The sequence below is a fragment of the Aphis gossypii genome, chromosome 2 (genome assembly GCF_020184175.1).
Source record: "Aphis gossypii isolate Hap1 chromosome 2, ASM2018417v2, whole genome shotgun sequence".
In the NCBI taxonomy this organism is placed as follows: domain Eukaryota; kingdom Metazoa; phylum Arthropoda; class Insecta; order Hemiptera; family Aphididae; genus Aphis; species Aphis gossypii.
In genome coordinates, this window is record NC_065531.1 from 67,658,637 (window position 1) to 67,680,131 (window position 21,495).

Here is a 21,495-nt window from a genome sequence, read left to right on the forward strand (position 1 = left end):
AAAAATTCACTTATATTCCACGTAGGTAATATATAAAATAAACAGTTTTAAAATTTAATGTTAATGATTGCTGTAAATAACGGGTTGTCAATTCATTCTTCAATCATCATATCTGCAAATGTTTTCAAATTTTAATTACTAGGTATTTACTTATATGTAATATCCAATTATATAACTATTACTCACTACCTAGTGATTTTTTTTTTTAGAATTAAAGTTGTTTATGCGATCATTTTAAATAGTTTTAAACACGTAATTAGTGATGAATAGTAGAAATATCAATTTTGGCTAAGCATTACCGCGATGTATCAAAGTACAGAGTCTAACTTAATATTAATTATTATGTGTGACTCAACGTAAAGTTTCTGATAGTTTTAAAAATAAACAGCAAGATCTCTGATTGTAAAAAAAAGTTGCCTAAAAAAATGTATGTTTGGCGATTTTTCAAAACAACATACGCGCATATAATATATTATATACTTTTGTTCTCAGAGTCTGGATTGCTAACAAAAATATACTCATATGTATTAGCGAACTCGTGTTTACGAGTTTATTTTACTGCAAATTTATGCATACTAATTATATATGTATATGTATTGATGAGGTGACGCCTACTCCATGTGTTGTCGTTTTTTATACGAACAAATAATAATTTCCTTTCGTCCGCCAAAGAAACGTTATAATATTTTATTATGTTTACACACGTTCGTCCAGAAACATTCGGTCGTCCGTCTGTCCGTCATCATCGTCGTCGTCGTCGTCGTCATTTGACACATGGGCATAACTATATTATATATAATATATTATATAGCTGCTATTTTTAATAATAAATATTATATTCTAGTGTAGTGTTTCAAGTGCAATAAACGTGTTCGTACATATATATTATAATATAGTATATTACCGCATATACGCGTATTATATAGTGTGTGAAATCGCATACAATGAATTTCGTATTGTTTATGTTTTTCCGCGATAATATTTCGCCATAATAACTATACATTTGTATGTAGTGCGTACTGGACGTAAGTATACAATTATATATATATGTATATATATTATTATTTACCATCCACCGCGTTTGATGTTGTTTATAGTGTGTTTACAAAATACATTTGCGATGCACATAAGACATGATGTTATTGTTATTTAATTTACCGTATACTTAACTGTAGTGCGTAGATTGCAGTATACAAGTCGAATCAATATAATAACATATTATTACACGATTCATAAAATATCGTCTTCAAAAATACAACGCACGCACATTATCGGCCCGCTACTAGTGATAAAATAGTATACATGATTTCCTGTTTTCGGCTGTTAGTTTTTTCCATTAACTATTATTCGAATACAATAATTATTTACTTAATCTAATATCAATTATAATATTGTACATTATTTTTTTTTGTCTACACTACTGTTTAAAGATGATTAAAATTTTACATTATTTATTTTCCTTCTCTGACCTACTTCGCGCAAATGTCTGTTAAGCTGCAGAACCGATCTTGTGCTATTAATTGTTAGATTTAAATTAGATATCGGTGGTGTATTATAAAATTTTTGAGTTTAGAACTTAATCGTGTTTGTGCGTTGAATTTTTAACGATTTTTAAAATGTTGTAGTGTATGAACGTTAGTGTTAAATTTACATTTTTTTCATAATTTGCATTGAAACATCGAAAAACGGCCGAGGTAATGATCAAAATAGGACCTATTGGAGCTAACAACACAAAATTGGTTCTGCTGAACGAAAAGTAAAGTTGCTTGTAGCACGTAGGTGTGTAAATTAGAAAACAAATTGTACGATGTCATCTTAATAAGTAATAATTGTATATATTTAATCAATAATCAATATTATAATCCTAAAATAGTTATATTTTAAGACGGATAATAGTATATAGATCGCCATAGATGAATTTTACAAACTTGTTTTAAATGTTTCCTTTTTATTTTATCGTTACAGTCGCAGCAATGCAGTAAGTAACACACAATTTCCTTTGTTTGGCTAACGGTCAACTTCATTACTTGCATTTTTTAGTTAGAATAATCTGGCTTATTTCCCTCGGTTATCCGTAACAAACATTGATCATTGGATATCTGCGTTTGATAAGCAAACCAGTAAACTACTTACGGCTTTTAATCACTGATTGGATGTATAAAAAAAGTACGTGAGCATACCGTTATGGTGTTATTAGTTATTACACATGTATATTGTATACAATTAATATAATAATTAAATGTAATTTTAATTGAATACTAATTTTGATTAGACTTATGTCGAATACGTCAGAACGGTTTTTAATCTCTAAATATTAAGTGATATAATAATAAGCGATGGTGGAATAAAATAATCCCAACATTTCATTATTATATTACACGCAGACGCCAGTTATAAATGATGTTTTATGTTAAATTAGTTGTTTTCAAATTAAATTTCTTTAAAAAATACACAATACAATTTTACAGTTAATAATTTTGTTTACATTTCTCAAATATTGCAGTGTAGTTTTTAAAACATTAAGACTATTTAAAAGTTTAAAACAAATTTTTCTCTTATATAAGAAGTTAGGGTCTAATATGTCTAACCTATATATAAGGTCTATAATCTATTTATAAAAATGCATTGGTTACAATGTAATAAGTAAAAGAAGTTATTATCAAAATAATATTAATATAGTATGTGTGTAAAAATATATTTAAATTCGTATTCCATAAAATATTTACACAGGTAACATATACTTTCAATAAGTTAATAAATTCAACGAGAAAGAAGTTACGCAATAGTTCAAAGCATCTGAAGTATGTATTTGTATGTATCTAGGTATCTTGTTATAAAACTAAATTCTAAGAAAACATTTATTATCGTTAAACGTCATTGATGTATCTTGCAAAAATTACAAGACAAGAAGGGAAACATGTTTTTTCTCAATACACAACTTTTGGTTATTTAATAATTATATTGTATAATTTGTAAATTCCTATAATTAATAATAACGATGACGACATGAAAAAACCAATCGTTTAAGTGGAAAAGAGTATGAAGTTTTTTTTAATTTTTTTTTAAAATACAATGAACAGCTTATATGGGTATTTTACTTAGGTACTCTAATTTTACGATCATAACAATCTATAATAGCATGTAAGAATGCATGCTAATTTTCAATAATATCTAATAATTTTTCGATATTTTTTTTTTTTTGTTTAATTAAGCGTTTTTGTTAAGATATTTGAAACAACAATTTTTAAGAAAAAATATTACAGTTAAAAATAATTATATCAAATAAGTTTTTTACTATTCGGCAATAAAATATTTTTTATTTGAAATCGATTGTGTTTAAATAAATTTTTTCAGATGAATGATACCTACTGTTTTTAATTCGCAATTTATTGTTAATTTCCCAAATTTATAGTTCAATTTAGAATAATAAAATATTTTATAAAATAAAATGTTTGTCTTCGGCACCCTTTTTAATTATTAACTTCCAAACCCAAAAAATGTGGTTTATAAAAAAAAAAATAATAATAAACAAACATGCCAAGTACATTATTAAAAATCAAATGCTTCGCTCGAAATTTAAAATGTAATACCTATCAATAATTCATCATTAGTTTTAACGTTTCTTGAATGTTCTACATTCGTTTACACTTTACAGAATATAATCGAATAACTTTATTATTTTGTTGTTGTTATAAAAAGACAGTTGTGCGCCTACAGATATTGTGCTCTACTTTTGAATATTTATGATTTATTCAAATACGCCATGTCTATTAAGCACAATCGATTCTCCAGTATGTATATCTATATGATCTTTCTTTTACAATTTCTTTTGTATCTCAATAATGATCATGATATTTAAAGTATAATGACTTGTATGCACTAACCGACCATGAGACAATCACTTTAATCAAGATCGTGCCATGAAACCAATGTCTTGTCATAAATTAATTTTTATTGGATACACGGTGTACCTATGTGAATCATCTTCTTACACTATAGGTATAAATATAGATAACAGATTAATATAATATGAAGTTAGATTACTTCCATAATATGAACTATAATAAAAATCATATAGATTTTTTTTTAAATTCTTATCCTTAGGCTTATTATTTATTACTTCTTTAATTGATCTATATTGACGAGGTATTTGTACGTCTAAAAATTCACGAATTTTCAAACTATTATTTTTAAACCAAATAAAATTGAACGCTGAAAAAATATTTATTCAAGCCAAATAACATAAATATTAAAATAGACTTATGAATTATAATATTCATATAAGTATTGACGAACGAATATTATTTTTTGTTACAATTACCAAATGTAATTAATAATTTTAACTATAAATAATTTACCTATGTTCAGTCATTCTCATTCAGTTGTGGTGACCTTATTTTCATAGATATACAGTATACGTATACTTGTTTATTTGCAACGTCCTAATATGATTAATACGATACAACTATGAATAAATAATGAAATTAAATATTTTAAACATTCTAAAACATTTTTATTGAATTTTCAAAAATTAATAAAGCTTTAAATATACCGTGATTTATTACAAATAGTATGAATAATCTGGTATTTTAATCTTTATTCAACTTTACTATTGTAAATTAGCCATTGTGTGCCACATATATGACATATATGACGTTTTATTCCAATTTTTTTTGTTTATTAAATCGTTAATGTAAAAAAAAAAATAACCTTTAACTTACTCCTATAATATAGCTATATATAAATATTAAATAAATAATACTGTAATTTTTTTTTTCATAAAATAATTTTCTAATACGAAATATTTAATAGTATTCTTTATTTATTTTATTTATGATTCAATCATATCATTAAACTACTTATCTGTAATTTGTTGTGGTAAACCATTTTAATTTATAACAGTATTTATATTATGTTCTAGAGCCTTCTAGAGTCTAGAATACATAGATTATTATACATAGCATAAATAGGTAGGTGTATGGGTTATAAATTATAATCGTTTGATTTTTTTTTATCTAGTTTTAAATCATAAAACACAATTATAAACTATTATTTATAATAATTATTTTGATTACGAAATTATAATTTTAAACACTCTATTATACGTAGTGTATTAAGGCTGTGAAAACAATTCAATTAATTTTTTACGTCTAGTATACAAGATTTTTTTTAAAAGATTATAATATACAATTTATACCCTAGAGCACAATTTCTAAGAATTTCTTAACGATAATACTCAGTTGTAAAAAAATTACTATTTTTTTTTTCGATTGAACGATTAATTATCGTAACATTATATAAATATGATTTATAATATTGACTTTTTAAAATTTATTTAGGTTAATATAAACAACTAAATTTTAATTTTATTTACACATTATAGTGGTATAATATTATGTTAAACAATCAGAATATTATTTTATGACCTGTGCGATCTAGAAATTTAAACGGGTCGTCAGAGTAATGAAATTTTTAAGTTTTCTTGAGTACAACATGATGCTTTTTGGATCCAATTCAATTTACTCAGTGATTGCCGAGAGTTACAATTCTCTAGTCTAATGGATTTTTTTTCATTTACAGGTGCTCTCAAGTGGGTAAAAAACGAAATTATATCAGTGAAAACTATCGGTCACGTGATACCGGTGAATGTTATACAAAGTACACTAGCGAACAGTGTATTGGAAGGCCGGCCACAGGTAGTGACCTCGGCATTGAAGTCTCTTCGCCGAGACAACGTCGTTCAACAGTTATCGTGTGTACGACTTCCTGACTGATGGAAAAATAGCCGCGTTGTATAAGTAATACGAGTAAAATTGAATTGTTTTATTATTTTTTAATTTTTTTTTTTTGACCGGGCAACTATTTTGCAACTTATGATTTCCCACGGCAATTGAATACTAATTTATTTTACCCTCTAATTATAATTTTTAGATGATTATTATTTATCACTGAAATAAACTATCTATCAAGTATAGAAGTATTGTGTTTACTCGCGCCCGAAAACCGCACAGTTGTTGTTCTCACTGCCGGACCCGCCGGTTCATAATTGCTTTTGTTCTTCGCTGTGATATTATACACTTTGTGAGTAATAATAATTTGGTTTATAAAATTTTATTTTTGAAAAAAATCGTTTTATATTTGTTGTGAAAAAGCACAAAATGGAAAAACCGTGTCGGTATGACTTATCCGCAATTAAAAGGTCACTGGAGTTGGCTGAAACTCTTGCTAGTGTTAGCTTGATGACATCGCCAGCTGCAAGACGACGTTTACAAGCAAGAAGTGTTGAATTAGGACTACGGCCAGGTCAGCCGTATGAACCACCCAGGGAATTACTTTTGTACTTGGTTAGGTAAGTTTTTAAAAAATTATCATGATTATTTTCCATTTATGACTCTTGTGTAAATATAAGATTAATTGATAGGTACCATTTACATTATTAGTTATTAGTTATTACATAACCTATGATTTCATTTTGAGATACCTACATTTAATTTATAATTAATTTAACATAAATAATATACATTTTATATCAAACTGTTTATATTATAGGTATGTAGGTAATAAGTACTATGTAATAATAAACTAAGTAGGTATTTAAAAGATTTGTTGAGTATATATCTATACGTTTTAATATAAATATCTAATAGACAATGGTATTATTTTAGATTTAGCCATTGCAATAAACAGCATGTATATTTTTCTTACACGATTGAAAAGTATTAATTTTCAAAATAATATAATTTATTGAATTATGCATACTGGAAATTATAATATTTACTACAACAATGTATTAAATAGTTGGGACTCATTCTGTGCAGAGTTATTGTTCAACAGTTATAAAAATATTGTATAAGATACATCGATTATCTCGCCACTTCAGATTAGTAAATCCTCGTAACATCACATCCCGGGTATAGGCAAAATGAGTTAATTTTTTAAAATAATTATTCTCGTAAATTTAAAATTAAATCGTTAAAATTTTTTTATAATTTCTAAATAATTAATAATTAAATAGGTACCCAACGAGTCATGAATCACCACATATAGGTTTGAAATTTCACTAACGCATATATAATTTTTCATCGTGCTAAATAAATTTTTATATTTTATTCTTATAACATTATACGAGTATTTAGATATATCCACATTGTAGGTATATATAATCTCATTTTTTTATTTATGAAATAATGGTATTTCGGTATATACATATTTAAGTATATTTATGTTAATATTATGATAATTGTATAGAAAAGCCTTGTTAAACAGCATAATTTTTAATGTTATGTAAATAATTGTAAATTATACCGGAGGGGTAGGTAACTTTTATAATTTAATGTAAAAATGGATCTGTAATTATTGATTGTATTTACAAAATTAATATTTAGTTAAAACTTTTTTTTTTGTTTTTGAACTCATATTATCTGTAACTTCTAATCTGGTCTCAACTTATAAAAGATGATCTTAAGATTTAAGAATCAAAAATATATATGTACAGTTAAATTTCTAAAATAATTATGTATACCTATTATCCTTAATTGATAAATAATAAATAATAATCTATTAGATGTATGCCTAAATATACACTTAAATAGTAAATTTTTAAAATATACGATATTCACAGTATTTTGTTCCAAGGTCAATAAAGATGAATCTCCTTTTACTTTTCTAAAATTTAATTTCTTATATTATAACACGATTAAACTTTAATTTCTAAATAAATACATTAAACAAATAAGTACACTTAAATGAAGCGATCAGAAAAGAGAACATTAATTTAAAAAAAAATAAATATTTCAGTTCATTTTAAATCATAAAATATATTAAATTGACATTATTTTGGTTGGACTCAGTTCTTGGACCCTATAGGAGTATAATGACTTCAGAGTAATTTATTAAATAAAAAAAATTTTCAAATTTTTTATTACTAAAAGTATCTATTTATTTTTTAAATACTGTAAGTGTTGAATGATGAAAATCGGTATAAAATGCTAATATATAACACAAATGACAATATGAATAATTTATGTTTCAATAGTTTCTCTACATTTCTACTATATTATATGTTTATAGAAAATAAAATAATTAATTAACTTTGTTGAAACCTTACACAATTACTCTGACCCTCATGAAAATTGACTTGATAGTTTACACAAAGACATAGTTGTACATCAGTTGCAAAAAGAGTCAAAATCGGTTGTTTTGTGACTATCGTTGATAAAATATTATATCCAGTTTATTTAAGTACCTATACTAACTATTGACTATAAAAAAGTGCATATTATTTTATTAATGGCTATAATTCTGTAAAAGTGTTAAACTATATTACTTAAATCGTTTGGCGAGTATACTATTTATAAACTAAATATTGAGTAAGTTTGTAATTATTTAACTTCATATTAATACATATAATTTATTTTATTTAGCAAGTAAACGTTTATGGTCTACCTATGGTAAAAAAAAAAGTAAACGATTTTGTTGTTATCATATTAAATTATAATAGATTTTTCATTTCATGGACAGTTATTAAATATGACATTCTATTTGAACCCTTTTACTGTGTATCATTGTATTAATGTGTTTACTATTTATTTATTCATAAATACATTTAATACATTTTAAAATCAACTCCGGATGAAAAGTTTAAAGTTAATTTATATTGAAACTTATAATTTCTAATATGACATATTTAAAAAAGTTTTTTAATTTAAATATATTAATGTACAAATGTATAACGAAAAAGTAAAAGTGATTCCTAATTAGGAACAATATTGTTAATTATTAAAATTTATATTAAGCAGCTTATAATTACTTCCCTATTGGTAAATTATTGTAGTATGTTTACATGAATAAGTAGGTGTAAAGCACTAAGACCTATGATGTACATAGTTATTTTCATACGAAACAAAAACAATAAACCTTGATATAACTAAATATATTAGACAAACAATTAGAAAAGTTAAAGACACAATACTAAAATAGTAAAACGTTTAGCCTTGACACTGAGTAGTCAGAATTAGTTTATCGTGTTAAATTTGGCGTTAATGCCAAAAATAAAGTTAGTGAATACTTGTAAATTTCACGAAAATCAAGGTTTATCTTTATTATTTTATGCATAATCTTCAAAGAGAAGTTAACATTGAAATAGTGAAAGAAAATCCACACAATTATTTTGAATTATGAGTACATAATATAGGTACCTATACCAGTTTTAATTATAGTATTTTATATATGTTTTTATTGGTCTCTAGTGACTAAAGCGCTTATATTATAAGTAGCTAACTATATAGAGTCTGAGTATAATATTAATTATTATCAATAAGTAGTTTTAAATATTTAGTCTTATCTTAATTGTATATTAAGAAGTTGTAGGGTACACCCTACTATCATATAACTTTGTGTTTTAATGGTTTATTAATTATTCAAATATATACATAAAGTGCACACGTTTAAAACGCTGCAACGCAAGATTTCGAAACAAAAATGAATTATAGCTTTGAAAATGTGTATCTAAACTATGAAATTAAATTATTTTATTTAATATTTATACTTAAAAATTTAAATTTAACATCATATATTATAAAGTACTAAAATGTACACATATTCTTGATCGTTCCAATGCTTACGTATAAATACCTGTTCGATAGTCGATATGATATTATTAATAATTATTATATAATAAAAATGACTTTCGCAGCCGGTGAACTTTTCGAATATTTTAAATTGCACATTTTGAACAAAATGCTATCTATGATGATATCTATTAAGGTATTAAAACAGTAATAATAATGACGTATTCATTGACGAGTCCTGGCAATAACAATTGTTGACAAACAAAAAATAATAAACTTCAAACCGTATAAAAAAAAATTACCCATGAAGTCTTGACAACTGTAGAAAAACATAATTTTGAAGTGGTTTAAATCTATGTTTGGGGAGCTAAAGTCCATAACCTCCCTTCCCTTCCCAAAAATAGTTGCTCCCGTGCGCATTTTATAGAAACAGTATAGGTACAATACCTATACACTATAAATAATAATATATATATAATAATAGATTCATAGTTCAATACTTGTACACGTGTCCCGCGTAAGGCGTTAATATATTGATATTATTGTATTATTATAATTACGTGCGGTGGCGTTAAGCACCTGCTATTATATTAGGTGGGCAGAAATCCGATAACGACTCGGTCGCCTCAAGACTCGCGCACAATAAGATATGAACCAACTCACTGCAGGCGGAGGCGGAGGCGCGTAATCCGCTACACGCGCGACCAATATTATTGTAATGAGTAATTATCCCATTGTACAGTTGTCTCGTTTGTCTCTGAACGGAGAGGAGATTGACAACTTTGATACAGCGACGAGGAGGTTGCGTGCACTTTTCTCGCGCGTGTACACTCCGCATATATTAAATTATTTAACGCGTTTTATTGTAATATATCGTAAGTAGGTATATATGTTATTGAAATACAGGGTGATTCGTTAAGCGTGCTCACTCCCGTTTTTGTATGTACTACTTAAACCTTAAGTCTTAAAGAGTGTCCCGTAGTGGTACAAATTTCTGTTTTTCAAATGAGATCCCTTCTTTTTGACTGCAGTATAACTTGTTTAGTCGATAATTGTTTTGGAATGTTGATGTACTTAATTCAAAATTTGAACGAATATTTTCTCAGTTTTTAAAATGTACATAACTGATAATAAGGATAATAATCCTAAAAAAATAGTTTTACAAAAATGTATAATAAATGTAATATGGAATCTATTATATTTATTATACTCTTGGATCATTTTTACAATTTTTAAATGTTAATAGATTAATATTAAATACTAAAATGTTCAAATCATCGCTATCTTCCAAAGCTGTTAAGCATGGACCTAAATTATGATTATAATTTATCTTTAATCCTCTGCAAAGTTAAATAAGTTAATATCTTCTCTCGACACTTTTTTAATACAAAAAACTCAGTTATTTTAAAACTGTTTTTTAGGTTTATTTAAAAATCAGATTTTTAATTACTTCACCGCATTATTAAAGAAAAAAGAGCAAACGCATGCTTAGTGTATCACCCTGTTTATGACGAGAATATCCCAATATACCTGTATACATTTACAATGCATTGTATACCTATATATTATTATACATGCTAATAAGTATATAATATTATATGAATATACAGTTTACGGATATATATATGTATATCGGTACAGACCGCGTGACGTAAATCGGTACAAACCAATGTTGCGGTGTGCATAAACGATAATATAATTTTGTAAACGCGTACAATATAATAGGTACACGCGCTGTGACTTGTGTGCGGGTGTGCGGGTTAGAGAATAGAAAACATGAACAAAAAAAATCACGTGACTAGAATGGACGAGAAAAAAAACGAATAGTAAAAAGTCGAGTTAAGCCACTTATTTGCATAACTGTAGCGAATTCACGGCGCTTGTATAAATAAGGAGACGACGCGAGCGGAGAATGCGAGTCTTCCACGGCGCTTTCAGCTTTCGTATATAACTATACCTACGTCGCGTCATACTGAACGGTTCGGACGCGCGTCCTAGTCAGAATTTTTAAAAAACAAAATACTCGGATTCTTGTTTATCGTCAATACTCTATACTCTACTTTTATTTACACACTCATCATCGTCACCATCTACCTACAAGTTTTCCGATTTATAAATAGTACGTGCACCATGTCCGAAAACACTGCAACCGTAGACTTTAACTACAGTCCGGGTATGGAATTGCCAACATATGTCGACACCTGTCAGATGATCGCACGTCTCAAGAAGAGACCATCGATAGTTAGGTAAAGAACTATACGATTATTGTAATAATAACCGTGGCTATAAATTTTTTGAATTAAAAAAAATACTTAATATATTATATTTATATAGGTATGCACTTAAAGTTAATCAGGCATACCGTGATTATAAATCTATAATAATTTATACATTCGTATTAAAGATGCATTTAGCCATTGAACAGCAGCAGCGTATCAGTACTTTTATTATTTAAAGATATTTTTAATTACTTACTACTTTTTACAGTTCTATATAATAGTATAATATACTCTTGTATACCGCATTTAAAATAGAATAATTAAAATTACAAAAGGCTAGCAAGATAATACAATTATTATTATTTAACTTTATATCATAATATTATATATTTATATACAATTATTATAAATGATTTAAACATTTTATACAAAGATATTAGTATCAGCATAATATTTCTGTATAGTACATAATATTTGCCACAACTATACTGTACTTACAAATTGTGTTCTAAGCGTTCAATAGAAATTAATAGGAAAGTCTTTAAAAATCTTTTTTCGCATTCATATTTATCTAAGTTATCATACTGTTAGTAAATATATATTTATTAATAATATATCATTTGGTACTTTTTCGTTTTATTTTTTGAGATTCTTTGAGAATTTTGAAGAAAAAAATGAACTGTATAGTCTCCTAGACTGTATATCTTCCTTAATTTAGCCTGACTATATAACTGAAAATTATTGTCACAGTCCGTCGAAAAAACATAAAATCAAAACAAATATTCTACGTTACCTATCAGATAAAAAGTTGGGGGAAAGTATAGAATTATTTGTTATTAATTAAAATAATGTCACAAATTGTTCGTTACTCAGTATTCAGTTAATAATTCCATACCACCTATAATAGGCTATAACAAATTTCATACAATAGTATAGTACTGTAGTATATATACTATACTAACATAGGTATTACATACAAAAATGATCCAACCTATAAATTGTGTACTAAAAATGTTAAAATTCGTTAAATGATGTAAAACAAACTAAAAATAAAGCAAAGTAAATAATACCTACTAATAGTGTAATAATTTCACTTTTACGTAACTATCTATTACGTATATAGGTAGGTAAAGCTATTGAATTGAATGTTATGAAAAAAAGATTTTTTGCAAAAAAAACTTTCATATTGAAATATCAGATTTAAATAATATTCCTAGTATATACACTATATATATATAATATGATATTTGTAATAATTCATAATTTATTTTTCAATCGTGTACCTAATTAGTAATTATAATCATAGGGTCATGGCCCTCGGGCCACGAGACTTGAGGTTTTTGGTCCTATATCCTATAAACTGTACACTTTTATACATCGTGTGTAAAAGAAAATAGGTACCTAATAGCTTTGATATATGAAATAGGTAAATACAAATATTGATTTAAAAAAATGATTATTATTTTGAATGTATAAAACTTTTGATAGTTTTTAATTTCCTTCTTATATGAGTTATTATTAGTGTATAATGAAAAATGTAGGTAGGTAGGTACCTACGATACGGTGTGCAAACATATTTTGTTTTGACAAAAGCGTTTTCTTTAAATCGAATACTTACCTACATATTATAATAACAATAGGTACTTAACTGGGTAGTTGAAGTATTTATACGAGTCGTATATTTTAACGTTTTATATAAAAATATATAATAAAATTATAGACGTATTATTATACACATATTTTTTAATGTTATATCATATTATACATTATCGCATATCCGAAGCCTCTAAAAAATTTAGCCTTGACAGTGGTCAAATAATATCTCAATATCCCGGCTTGGCAACGGCCGGCAGGTACAGCAGCAGCTGTACTGCGGCTCACGTCCCGTTCCGGCCGTAGTCGTCGTACGGCCGTGCGGCGCGTGGGATAGGTCGCGGTAACGGGCGCGACAATAATGTATTTGTTAACGATTACCGCGGTACACCGTTCGCCGCGCCCGCCCGCCGCCGAGTTAATAACCTGACGTGTAATGTACACATTAATATTATATTATTATTATTATTTCGTACAGGTACACACAACACGTCGTATTATTATTATATTTATATAGAGTGGCGCGCCGTCCGACGTCGGCGTTATCACCGCGGCGCGCGCGTGTGTGATAAAGCCGTCTCGATTATTTCCCCTATTTAGTATTTTTGTTTCACCGACGTTCGACGGCGGGTCCGACACGGCGTTGTTGACCGCGTTCGTTTGTTCGTTTCGGTCGTTTTATTTTGGCGGATTTTCGCTCGTTCGCAATCCGTCGTCGTTGCTATACACAATAACATCGTTGCATTATATTATTGTTTTTTGTTTTCAATATTATTCTCGACACACTCGACGTTGTGCGCGCGCGCACACTCCCCCCTAGGGGGAAACTGTTCTGTCCTACCGAATAGCGGATTATTTGGCCGTTTCCGTTCGACTATGTACTACTTGCGGTGCGCAGAGAATTTCACACAAGAAACATTGTACGTATTCGGTATTTACGGCCCCATGACCTTGGGTTCGAAACGTAAACGTTAAATTTTTCATTTTTCTGCCATGTCGCTGGCTCAGTAAAATATACTGTAGTAGGTAGGTGAAACCAAAATTTTGCAAATTTTCACGTTTGAACCCGTACATGATGATTAGACCGATTGTGCGCACCACCGCCTTAGCGGCACCACGAAAACTGGGGCCAAAGAAATTCTATTCCTCTAACGGTAACGGTGATGGGCCTAAAGCGTCTGTCAAGACGAGAGCAGCGACTATGTTAAAATATATTTGGTAAGAGTCCGTTTTGCAGATGCTTATGCTCCCAGACAAGTAACGATTAAACGACTGACATCGACTAATATTAGTTCAATATGTGTATAGTAACTGTGGTGTAACTACAGGGGTCCTTTCCTAATATAGAAATTTACTCATTTTTTATTTTGTCTTGTTCAGAAAATTAGATATTTTATTTTTGTAAATACTTCCTGTTTATAGTTTTGATGTGTTTAATTAGTAACAAAATATAGTTATTCCAGTACATAGGTTATACCTTTTCCATTAAAAATGCTGTGCCCCTCTCCCAATTGTTTATTAATATTGTAGGTATAGGTATATTAATTCCATAGAAACAATTGTATACCTATAGACCATTTAAAAAAAAAATTTTAAATGTATAAGTCATTCATTAATGAATTATTGCAGGATGGGAAGTTTTACATCAACTGTGAAAATTGACAATGAAGATTCCCAAGACAAGGATTTAAAGTTTGAAAATCATGTGACCTATCAACAATTACTTGAATATTGCCGTACTCATGATAATCAATGGCCTAACTCACAACTTATAAAAAGAACATTTACATCTATCCCATATGGTTAGTTTTATTTTATATAATATTATACTTTCCATTTTTATTATTCCATATCATATTATGTAATGGCTATTCAAATATGTTTTAGCACTTACAAATGAAACATTCTATGTAAAATTATTATTTTTATTTTTTGTTAACTAAAGCTAAAATAGTGTTGTTAACGAGTAATAGGAAAAAAAATTCAACTAAAATAATTTAAATAGTTAATTTTATCAATTATTAATTTAATTATTCCTTAAGAAAAATTCATAAAATTGATCAAAATAAAATATATAAAAATATAGAATATTTTTTAAACAAAAATTATATTCTAATACCTAATTTGTACAACTATAACAGAATATTAATATTGTCTAACTCTATAATACTATAATTCTTAAGATCATTGTATCAATGTATACACTTAAAATAAATTAATTTTCTTCTCAAAATGTGTGATTAAATAGCCATTGTAGTAAACCTTAAATACAATTAATTTATTTATTAAATTTTTATTTATTATTATACCTACTAAATGTTATATTTATAAAACCTTTTAGCAAATAATAACTTTTTAATTTAAAAATATATTTATATAGACCCAGATAGTGTTGATGGAAATCCTGTAAGAGTACTCCAATGGAACGTTCTATCACAAGGTAACTAATATGATCAGTATTGTGCTATTTTTGTTATTGAATTATTATTATTATACAGTAATTTGTGTATATTTATTATTACAGCATTGGGACAAAATAATGATAGATTTGACAGTTGTCCTTTAGAAGCTTTAGAATGGAAACATAGGAGATGTCATATGCTTGAAGAAATTCTTAGACATAATCCTGATATTATTTGTTTACAGGTTATACTTAAGAATATAGAAATTTAATTAATAAAAATCTAATTATTTATTTGTTTGTTTTTGAGTAGGAAGTTGATCATTTCGATTTCCTCAGCAGAGCTTTGGCAACGCAATCCTATAGCGGACTATTTGTACCTAAACCAGATTCACCATGTGTGTATATAAATGATAATAATGGACCTGATGGTTGTGCAATATTTTACAAAAATGATAAATTTGATTTATTAGAAAAACATGATAAAGTATTGCAAGTATGGACAGTGCACAGCAATCAGGTAAAGCATTAATTTTTAAAACAGCAATTATTTAAGTATTTTTAATATCATATATTTTTAAGGTGTCATTACTGTTGATACTTAAAGATAAAAATACACAAAAAGAGTTATGCGTTGCTACTACGCATTTAAAAGCTCGTAAAGGAGCATTGTTATCAACCTTGCGAAATGAACAAGGGAAAGATTTGCTGCAATTCATATCTTCCCATGCAGCTGGACGTCCAACAATTGTTTGTGGTGATTTTAATGCAGAACCTACAGAACCAGTTTACAGTACCATGTGCAGTTGTTCTTATTTACCACTAGATAGTGCTTATAAGTTGTCTGGCTCAGAACCGCTGTACACTTCTTGGAAGATTCGTGGAGGCGAAGGCGAAGTTATGCATACCATTGACTACATGTTTTACACTAAACATAAATTAACTGTTAGTAACATATTAGACATGCCAAAAGAAATTGATATTGGTGAAAATAGAGTACCATCTATGACGTATCCATCAGATCATTTTTCTTTGATAAGTGATTTTTATTTTAACACCAATACAAATGTTTGTGAATAGCTTTATTTTTATAATTTTATTTCAACAATAGTATTTACAGTAACCTCATTAATCCATGCCTCATTAGACCAGACAGCCGTTTAAGACTGTTTTCGTGTTAATTTTTGAATACATATAATAAAAATGAAAACAAATTCCACCAATTGCCTGCATATTATTGCAATTATTTACCAATTACATGTCATTCGCGTTATACAATATTCAATTAGGACAGTCGGTTGCTTATTACGGTTCAGAGTGTTTCGTATATAACATATTGTTAAATTTATATTTTATTTATTATTATTTATTAGTATAAGCATACATACTTTGATGTAACCTAGTCAAGGTAAAAAAAAAAAAAAAATACAAAAGATCAACAGTTTGTTCAATCCAGTACAATGATTATAAGTATATATTTAATGATTTTGTAGGGTCTAATACTATGTATGTATTTTGAATATTATAATACATAATTTTTGCCTATTTTATTAAATCTAGACTTTCATCAAACCAGACAACCTAGAGCCCTAATAAATCCAGATTAATGAGGTTTTACTGTATCTGCACCTTTTCGTGTAAAAATTATAAGGTAGATAATTTTTGTTTTAATATTGGATTGAGTATTGACAATATAATTTATTATAAATTATTTTAAAGTTTGGTAATGTTGACCATATATTGTTAGTCCAATAGTATTTACTTAAAATTTGTGTACGTAGTATTTGGTTCGAATACTTATTTATTTTTACCATTTTACCAACTATATGACGTTATAAGCACAACGAAAGAACTAAATAACCATAAATTAAAGAATTGTAATTAATGATTGTGTTTACCAATCAAGACTAAAAATATAGTAAACATATTTATTTAAAAAAAAAAAGAGATCAAAATATTTTATTTATTTTTATTTATAAGATATTATGACTTATTTAAAATCTATATTTATTATTATTTATTTATTTATTTATTTATTTTTATTATAAGATATTATGACTTATTTAAAATCTATATTTATTATTATTTATTTATTTATTTATTTATTTTTATTTATGTATTTTAATAAATATCAGATTTGTTTGAAAAATTAACTTCTTTTTAAAACTTATCTTTTTCCCTCCATTTCCTAATCCAACCATGAAATTGGCAGTTTTAATACTCTTTATAACTAAAAGTCAATACCAATAAGTAAATATGTGATATTGATTAATTGACATATACCAATCATCGATGATAAAAATGTTATCATAAATCATTACAATATTTTTAATTTCCCATCATGACATAAATACCACGTACATAGTAGTATAGTACATCCAATTTCATCAATATTTAGGACTTCTCTGTTCTGATTCTTGATTTATGCGATGGTTAATCCATTCATCAGTGTAAAATTTAGGATCTGATATACATAGAGCTGTTCTTTTATACAAGTAGTAATGCAAACATGAAGCTGTAATAAAAATGTTTAATCATTATTTTTCATTTATTATATTTTAGATGGAATTATAAGGTCTTCCATAATATTGGTTTATTAAATCAATCAATATTTCATGCAGCCTACCAGTATTGTTTATTTATTTATTTAATTTAACTTTGTTTTCTATTAGTTATTACATTATTAGAAGAATATTTATATATTTTTTTTTGAATATAAAGTTATCTATAGATATTCATAATTATAAATTAGGTACTAACAACCTTCAAAACAATAAAATATTTGTATCTAATAAATTATAAAAATAATGGTACTTTATCTCTTTTATTACATTAGTACCTACCTATAACTAAAACTACCTACCACATGTTCACATTATCTATAAATAAAAAAAAAATGTTTCTTTGTTATAAAATTATCTAGCCATCTAGATAGATACTCATTAACTGGTCATTAATTAATCTATATAGCGATTTGAATAATATGTGAACTTAGAAGACGAACTTTAATACAAAATAGTTATGATTTAGAGACTAGAATATCATACAATGTGAACACCAATATAGACTAAAATACTAAATATCGTCTAATCGGACGGTTTTAAAACTTTTCGAAAAACTGCGTAGTTTCTAATTATAAATTATCATCGAACAAATTGGTTTTTCTTATATGATCGGGTTCGGGTAACAGTGGTAACACACTTACTGAACTTATGTAAGACAAAAAATACGTAAAGTCCATCTGGCCAATAGAAGTACACCTGGCCCTTGAAGCGGTTTGACAGAGTCCACACTTGCACGAACAGGGTTAAAACAAAATAACCGATTCCGGTAATGATGGTCGACCGGAACTCGTTGAACAGCAGCACAATAAAACCGGCCTGTAGGAATTATAAGACCATTTATACATTTGAAACATTCCGCGTGGTCTACTCGTTGCGGAAACGTACCTACCTTAAACATAGGCGCAACTGGCAACTAGGACTAAATTATTACTTTTATTTACTTATCTATTTAAATAAATACTTATAATGTATATAAAATATAGTAAATATTCCCTACTTATCCATTATGATTCACTAAACATGTACACCCCATTTTTCTTTAATAACGTATTTATTCAAATTCTTGTTAGCATTTTTAAATACACTGAAGGACTATATTTTCAATCATTTAGATTTGTAAGTATAAAATTAGCTTAATAATTTTCAATAAAAAAAGCAGGTTTTCATTAAAGATAAATAATAATTGATATATCGTCTCAGGACACTCCATAAATGGCATGACAAATATAAGCATTTGCAAAATTTGAGAAAATTTGAGAAACAGTCTTGTAGCATATCTGATGGCTGATACGTCGTATACTCGTTCTTAGACCTTATAGTCAATAGCGTAGGTATACTTCTAATTGAAAAAAAAAACATTTTTCGTGACTATCATCCAACATATATTTAGGAGGGCTGCAGGGGATCTCCTCAAGCACCTACCTAGTTGCACCTATGACCCGCGAGTAGGTAACATAATACATATTATACCTATATTACTTTATTATTCAAACGTATCACCTGAAATATATTTGTCTGGAAGAACGTGATGAGCAACACGGCGATGGCGACCAGTTGACCGATGTCTTGGAGCCTATATTGCGACACAAAATCACACGATCAATATATATATCGATTAATATATAGATGACCTAATAATTTATTCTAATCGTCATCCTTACACGAATAGCAAAATCGAGATGCCCGTGTTGGCCAGGTACCGGTGGATGAACGTGTTGAACAACAGGTCGATGACGAGGAGCGCCAGCTGGACGACCAGCACCAGGGTGTACCTAAACTCTGACAGTTGCATTCCTTCGACCGACCTCCCGTGAGTGCCGGCGGACACCTAAGGTAAGTATAATTTTATGAGTTAGCCCGTTCGCCTGCAATCGACCCCCTCCTCGACCACCTAGGTTTTTGTTGTTTAGCCGGAAAACCCACCGCGGTCCCTATAGCAACGTCTGTTCGCCACGCCATTCGTTTCCGTCCAGTGAACATCATCGTACAACAACGGTAGGTAACAACAATAATAATGTATAATAATTATGTTATAATACAATGTTTTACACGCACACGCACACGCTTGAGAAAACATCATATAATACGTATTATAATATTATACCCGTGTGTGTGTGTTTAATTAAAATGCAAAGCCAGCAATCGACCGTGTAACGTATGCTAACGTGGGCAAACGAGTGTAGTGGTACAATGATGATGCGCTGGTAATAATACTTATATAATATTATGTACGACGAACGACGGGCACACACTTCGAAACGAATATTCTTATGTCCTACAGCACTCGTATGGCATCTGATGTGGATAGGATTTAGGGGGTGGGAGGGTAGTCCGGTACTCTGGTAGTATATATATCGGGACGTAGATGTCCCGGTGCAGACAATGCAGTTTCAGCATGGAAACGTTAAATATTAAGAATTTTTGAGTGTTTTTTAGTTTCCAAGCGGAACAATACGAATGTATTGATTTTATAGTGATGTGTGTATTTTTTGGTTTTAAACTTGGGGAGGAAGGGTTGATTCTGGTATCGAATTGAATCTACTTTTAATATCTATCTATACCTTCTTTCTATAAAAATTCCCTGTACTTTTTTAAGTATAATAGAGAAAAATAAAAAAGTAGGTACAAGTGGGTCACTGCGTAATTGTTGATAATTTGTGTTAAAACAATATAAATTCGACGATTGAATGATATATTATTGTATATAAAAAACGATTCTGAGCGGAGACGATCAACCAGCGTATATATCACTAAATATGCACATTTCATGATAGGTAGGTACCTATTATGTTTTTGATGTCACTATTAAAATAATTTATTTTACTGTAAGTGTTACGGTAGGTTAATTACATTTTTGTCAAAAGACAAAAACGTTGCGATTATGTTACTATTGTATTATTAAATTATTTAAACTCAAAAAATAATCATTATGTTTATTTATTTTTTAGATTTTTAATTTTGGTGTAAATTATTTATTTGGAACTATTAATTTTTCAATTCTTGACTATAAAAATTGAAATTTTCGTACATTTTTCAGTACAAAATATCAAAATATTAGTTGGTAGTTTGTATATTTTCGTGATTTTAACGAATTTTGTAAAATTTGAACTTCACGCAAATATGTGTTAGAAAGAATAAAGATAAATTTA

General features: G+C 27.8%; 2 protein-coding genes across 8 annotated transcripts; one reads left to right on the forward strand and one right to left on the reverse strand.

Annotated features, from left to right (window-relative positions):
* Positions 1-717: 717 nt before the first annotated feature.
* On the forward strand, positions 718-17,727 carry LOC114122020 (nocturnin). 7 transcript variants are annotated; one of them, XM_050199696.1, is made up of 9 exons: positions 718-1,025; positions 5,581-5,807; positions 5,932-6,081; positions 6,153-6,349; positions 15,011-15,183; positions 15,762-15,821; positions 15,906-16,027; positions 16,096-16,302; positions 16,365-17,727. In XM_050199696.1, the coding sequence occupies exons 4-9, from the start codon at positions 6,159-6,161 to the stop codon at positions 16,860-16,862; spliced, it is 1,251 nt and encodes a 416-aa protein (XP_050055653.1). In that variant the 5' UTR covers positions 718-1,025; positions 5,581-5,807; positions 5,932-6,081; positions 6,153-6,158; the 3' UTR covers positions 16,863-17,727. The 7 variants fall into 7 exon arrangements, with proteins under 7 accessions (XP_050055653.1, XP_050055654.1, XP_050055651.1 ...); XM_050199697.1 differs by lacking the exon at positions 718-1,025 and adding an exon at positions 2,026-2,166; XM_050199694.1 differs by lacking the exon at positions 718-1,025 and adding an exon at positions 2,041-2,166 and having other exon boundaries at positions 5,581-5,798.
* On the reverse strand, positions 16,330-20,344 carry LOC114121892 (transmembrane protein 138). Its single transcript, XM_027984392.2, has 6 exons — positions 20,270-20,344; positions 20,008-20,174; positions 19,847-19,919; positions 18,988-19,162; positions 18,144-18,297; positions 16,330-16,710 (listed from the first exon to the last, which is right to left on the reverse strand). Exons 1-5 carry the CDS (start codon positions 20,327-20,329, stop codon positions 18,170-18,172), a joined length of 603 nt encoding a protein of 200 aa, XP_027840193.2. The 5' UTR covers positions 20,330-20,344; the 3' UTR covers positions 16,330-16,710; positions 18,144-18,169.
* Between the last annotated feature and the right edge of the window lie 1,151 nt (positions 20,345-21,495).

Coding starts and splice junctions, on each gene's coding strand:
- LOC114122020 (XM_050199696.1), top strand. CDS start 6,159: ATGGAAAAACCGTGTCGGTATGACTTATCCGCAATTAAAAGGTCACTG. Junction 16,028..16,095: donor CTGATATTATTTGTTTACAG/GTTATACTTAAG, acceptor GTTTTTGAGTAG/GAAGTTGATCATTTCGATTT. Junction 16,303..16,364: donor GGACAGTGCACAGCAATCAG/GTAAAGCATTAA, acceptor TATATTTTTAAG/GTGTCATTACTGTTGATACT.
- LOC114121892 (XM_027984392.2), bottom strand. CDS start 20,329: ATGATGTTCACTGGACGGAAACGAATGGCGTGGCGAACAGACGTTGCT. Junction 20,175..20,269: donor ACGTTGCTATAGGGACCGCG/GTGGGTTTTCCG, acceptor TACTTACCTTAG/GTGTCCGCCGGCACTCACGG. Junction 19,163..19,846: donor TCCAGACAAATATATTTCAG/GTGATACGTTTG, acceptor TAATTCCTACAG/GCCGGTTTTATTGTGCTGCT.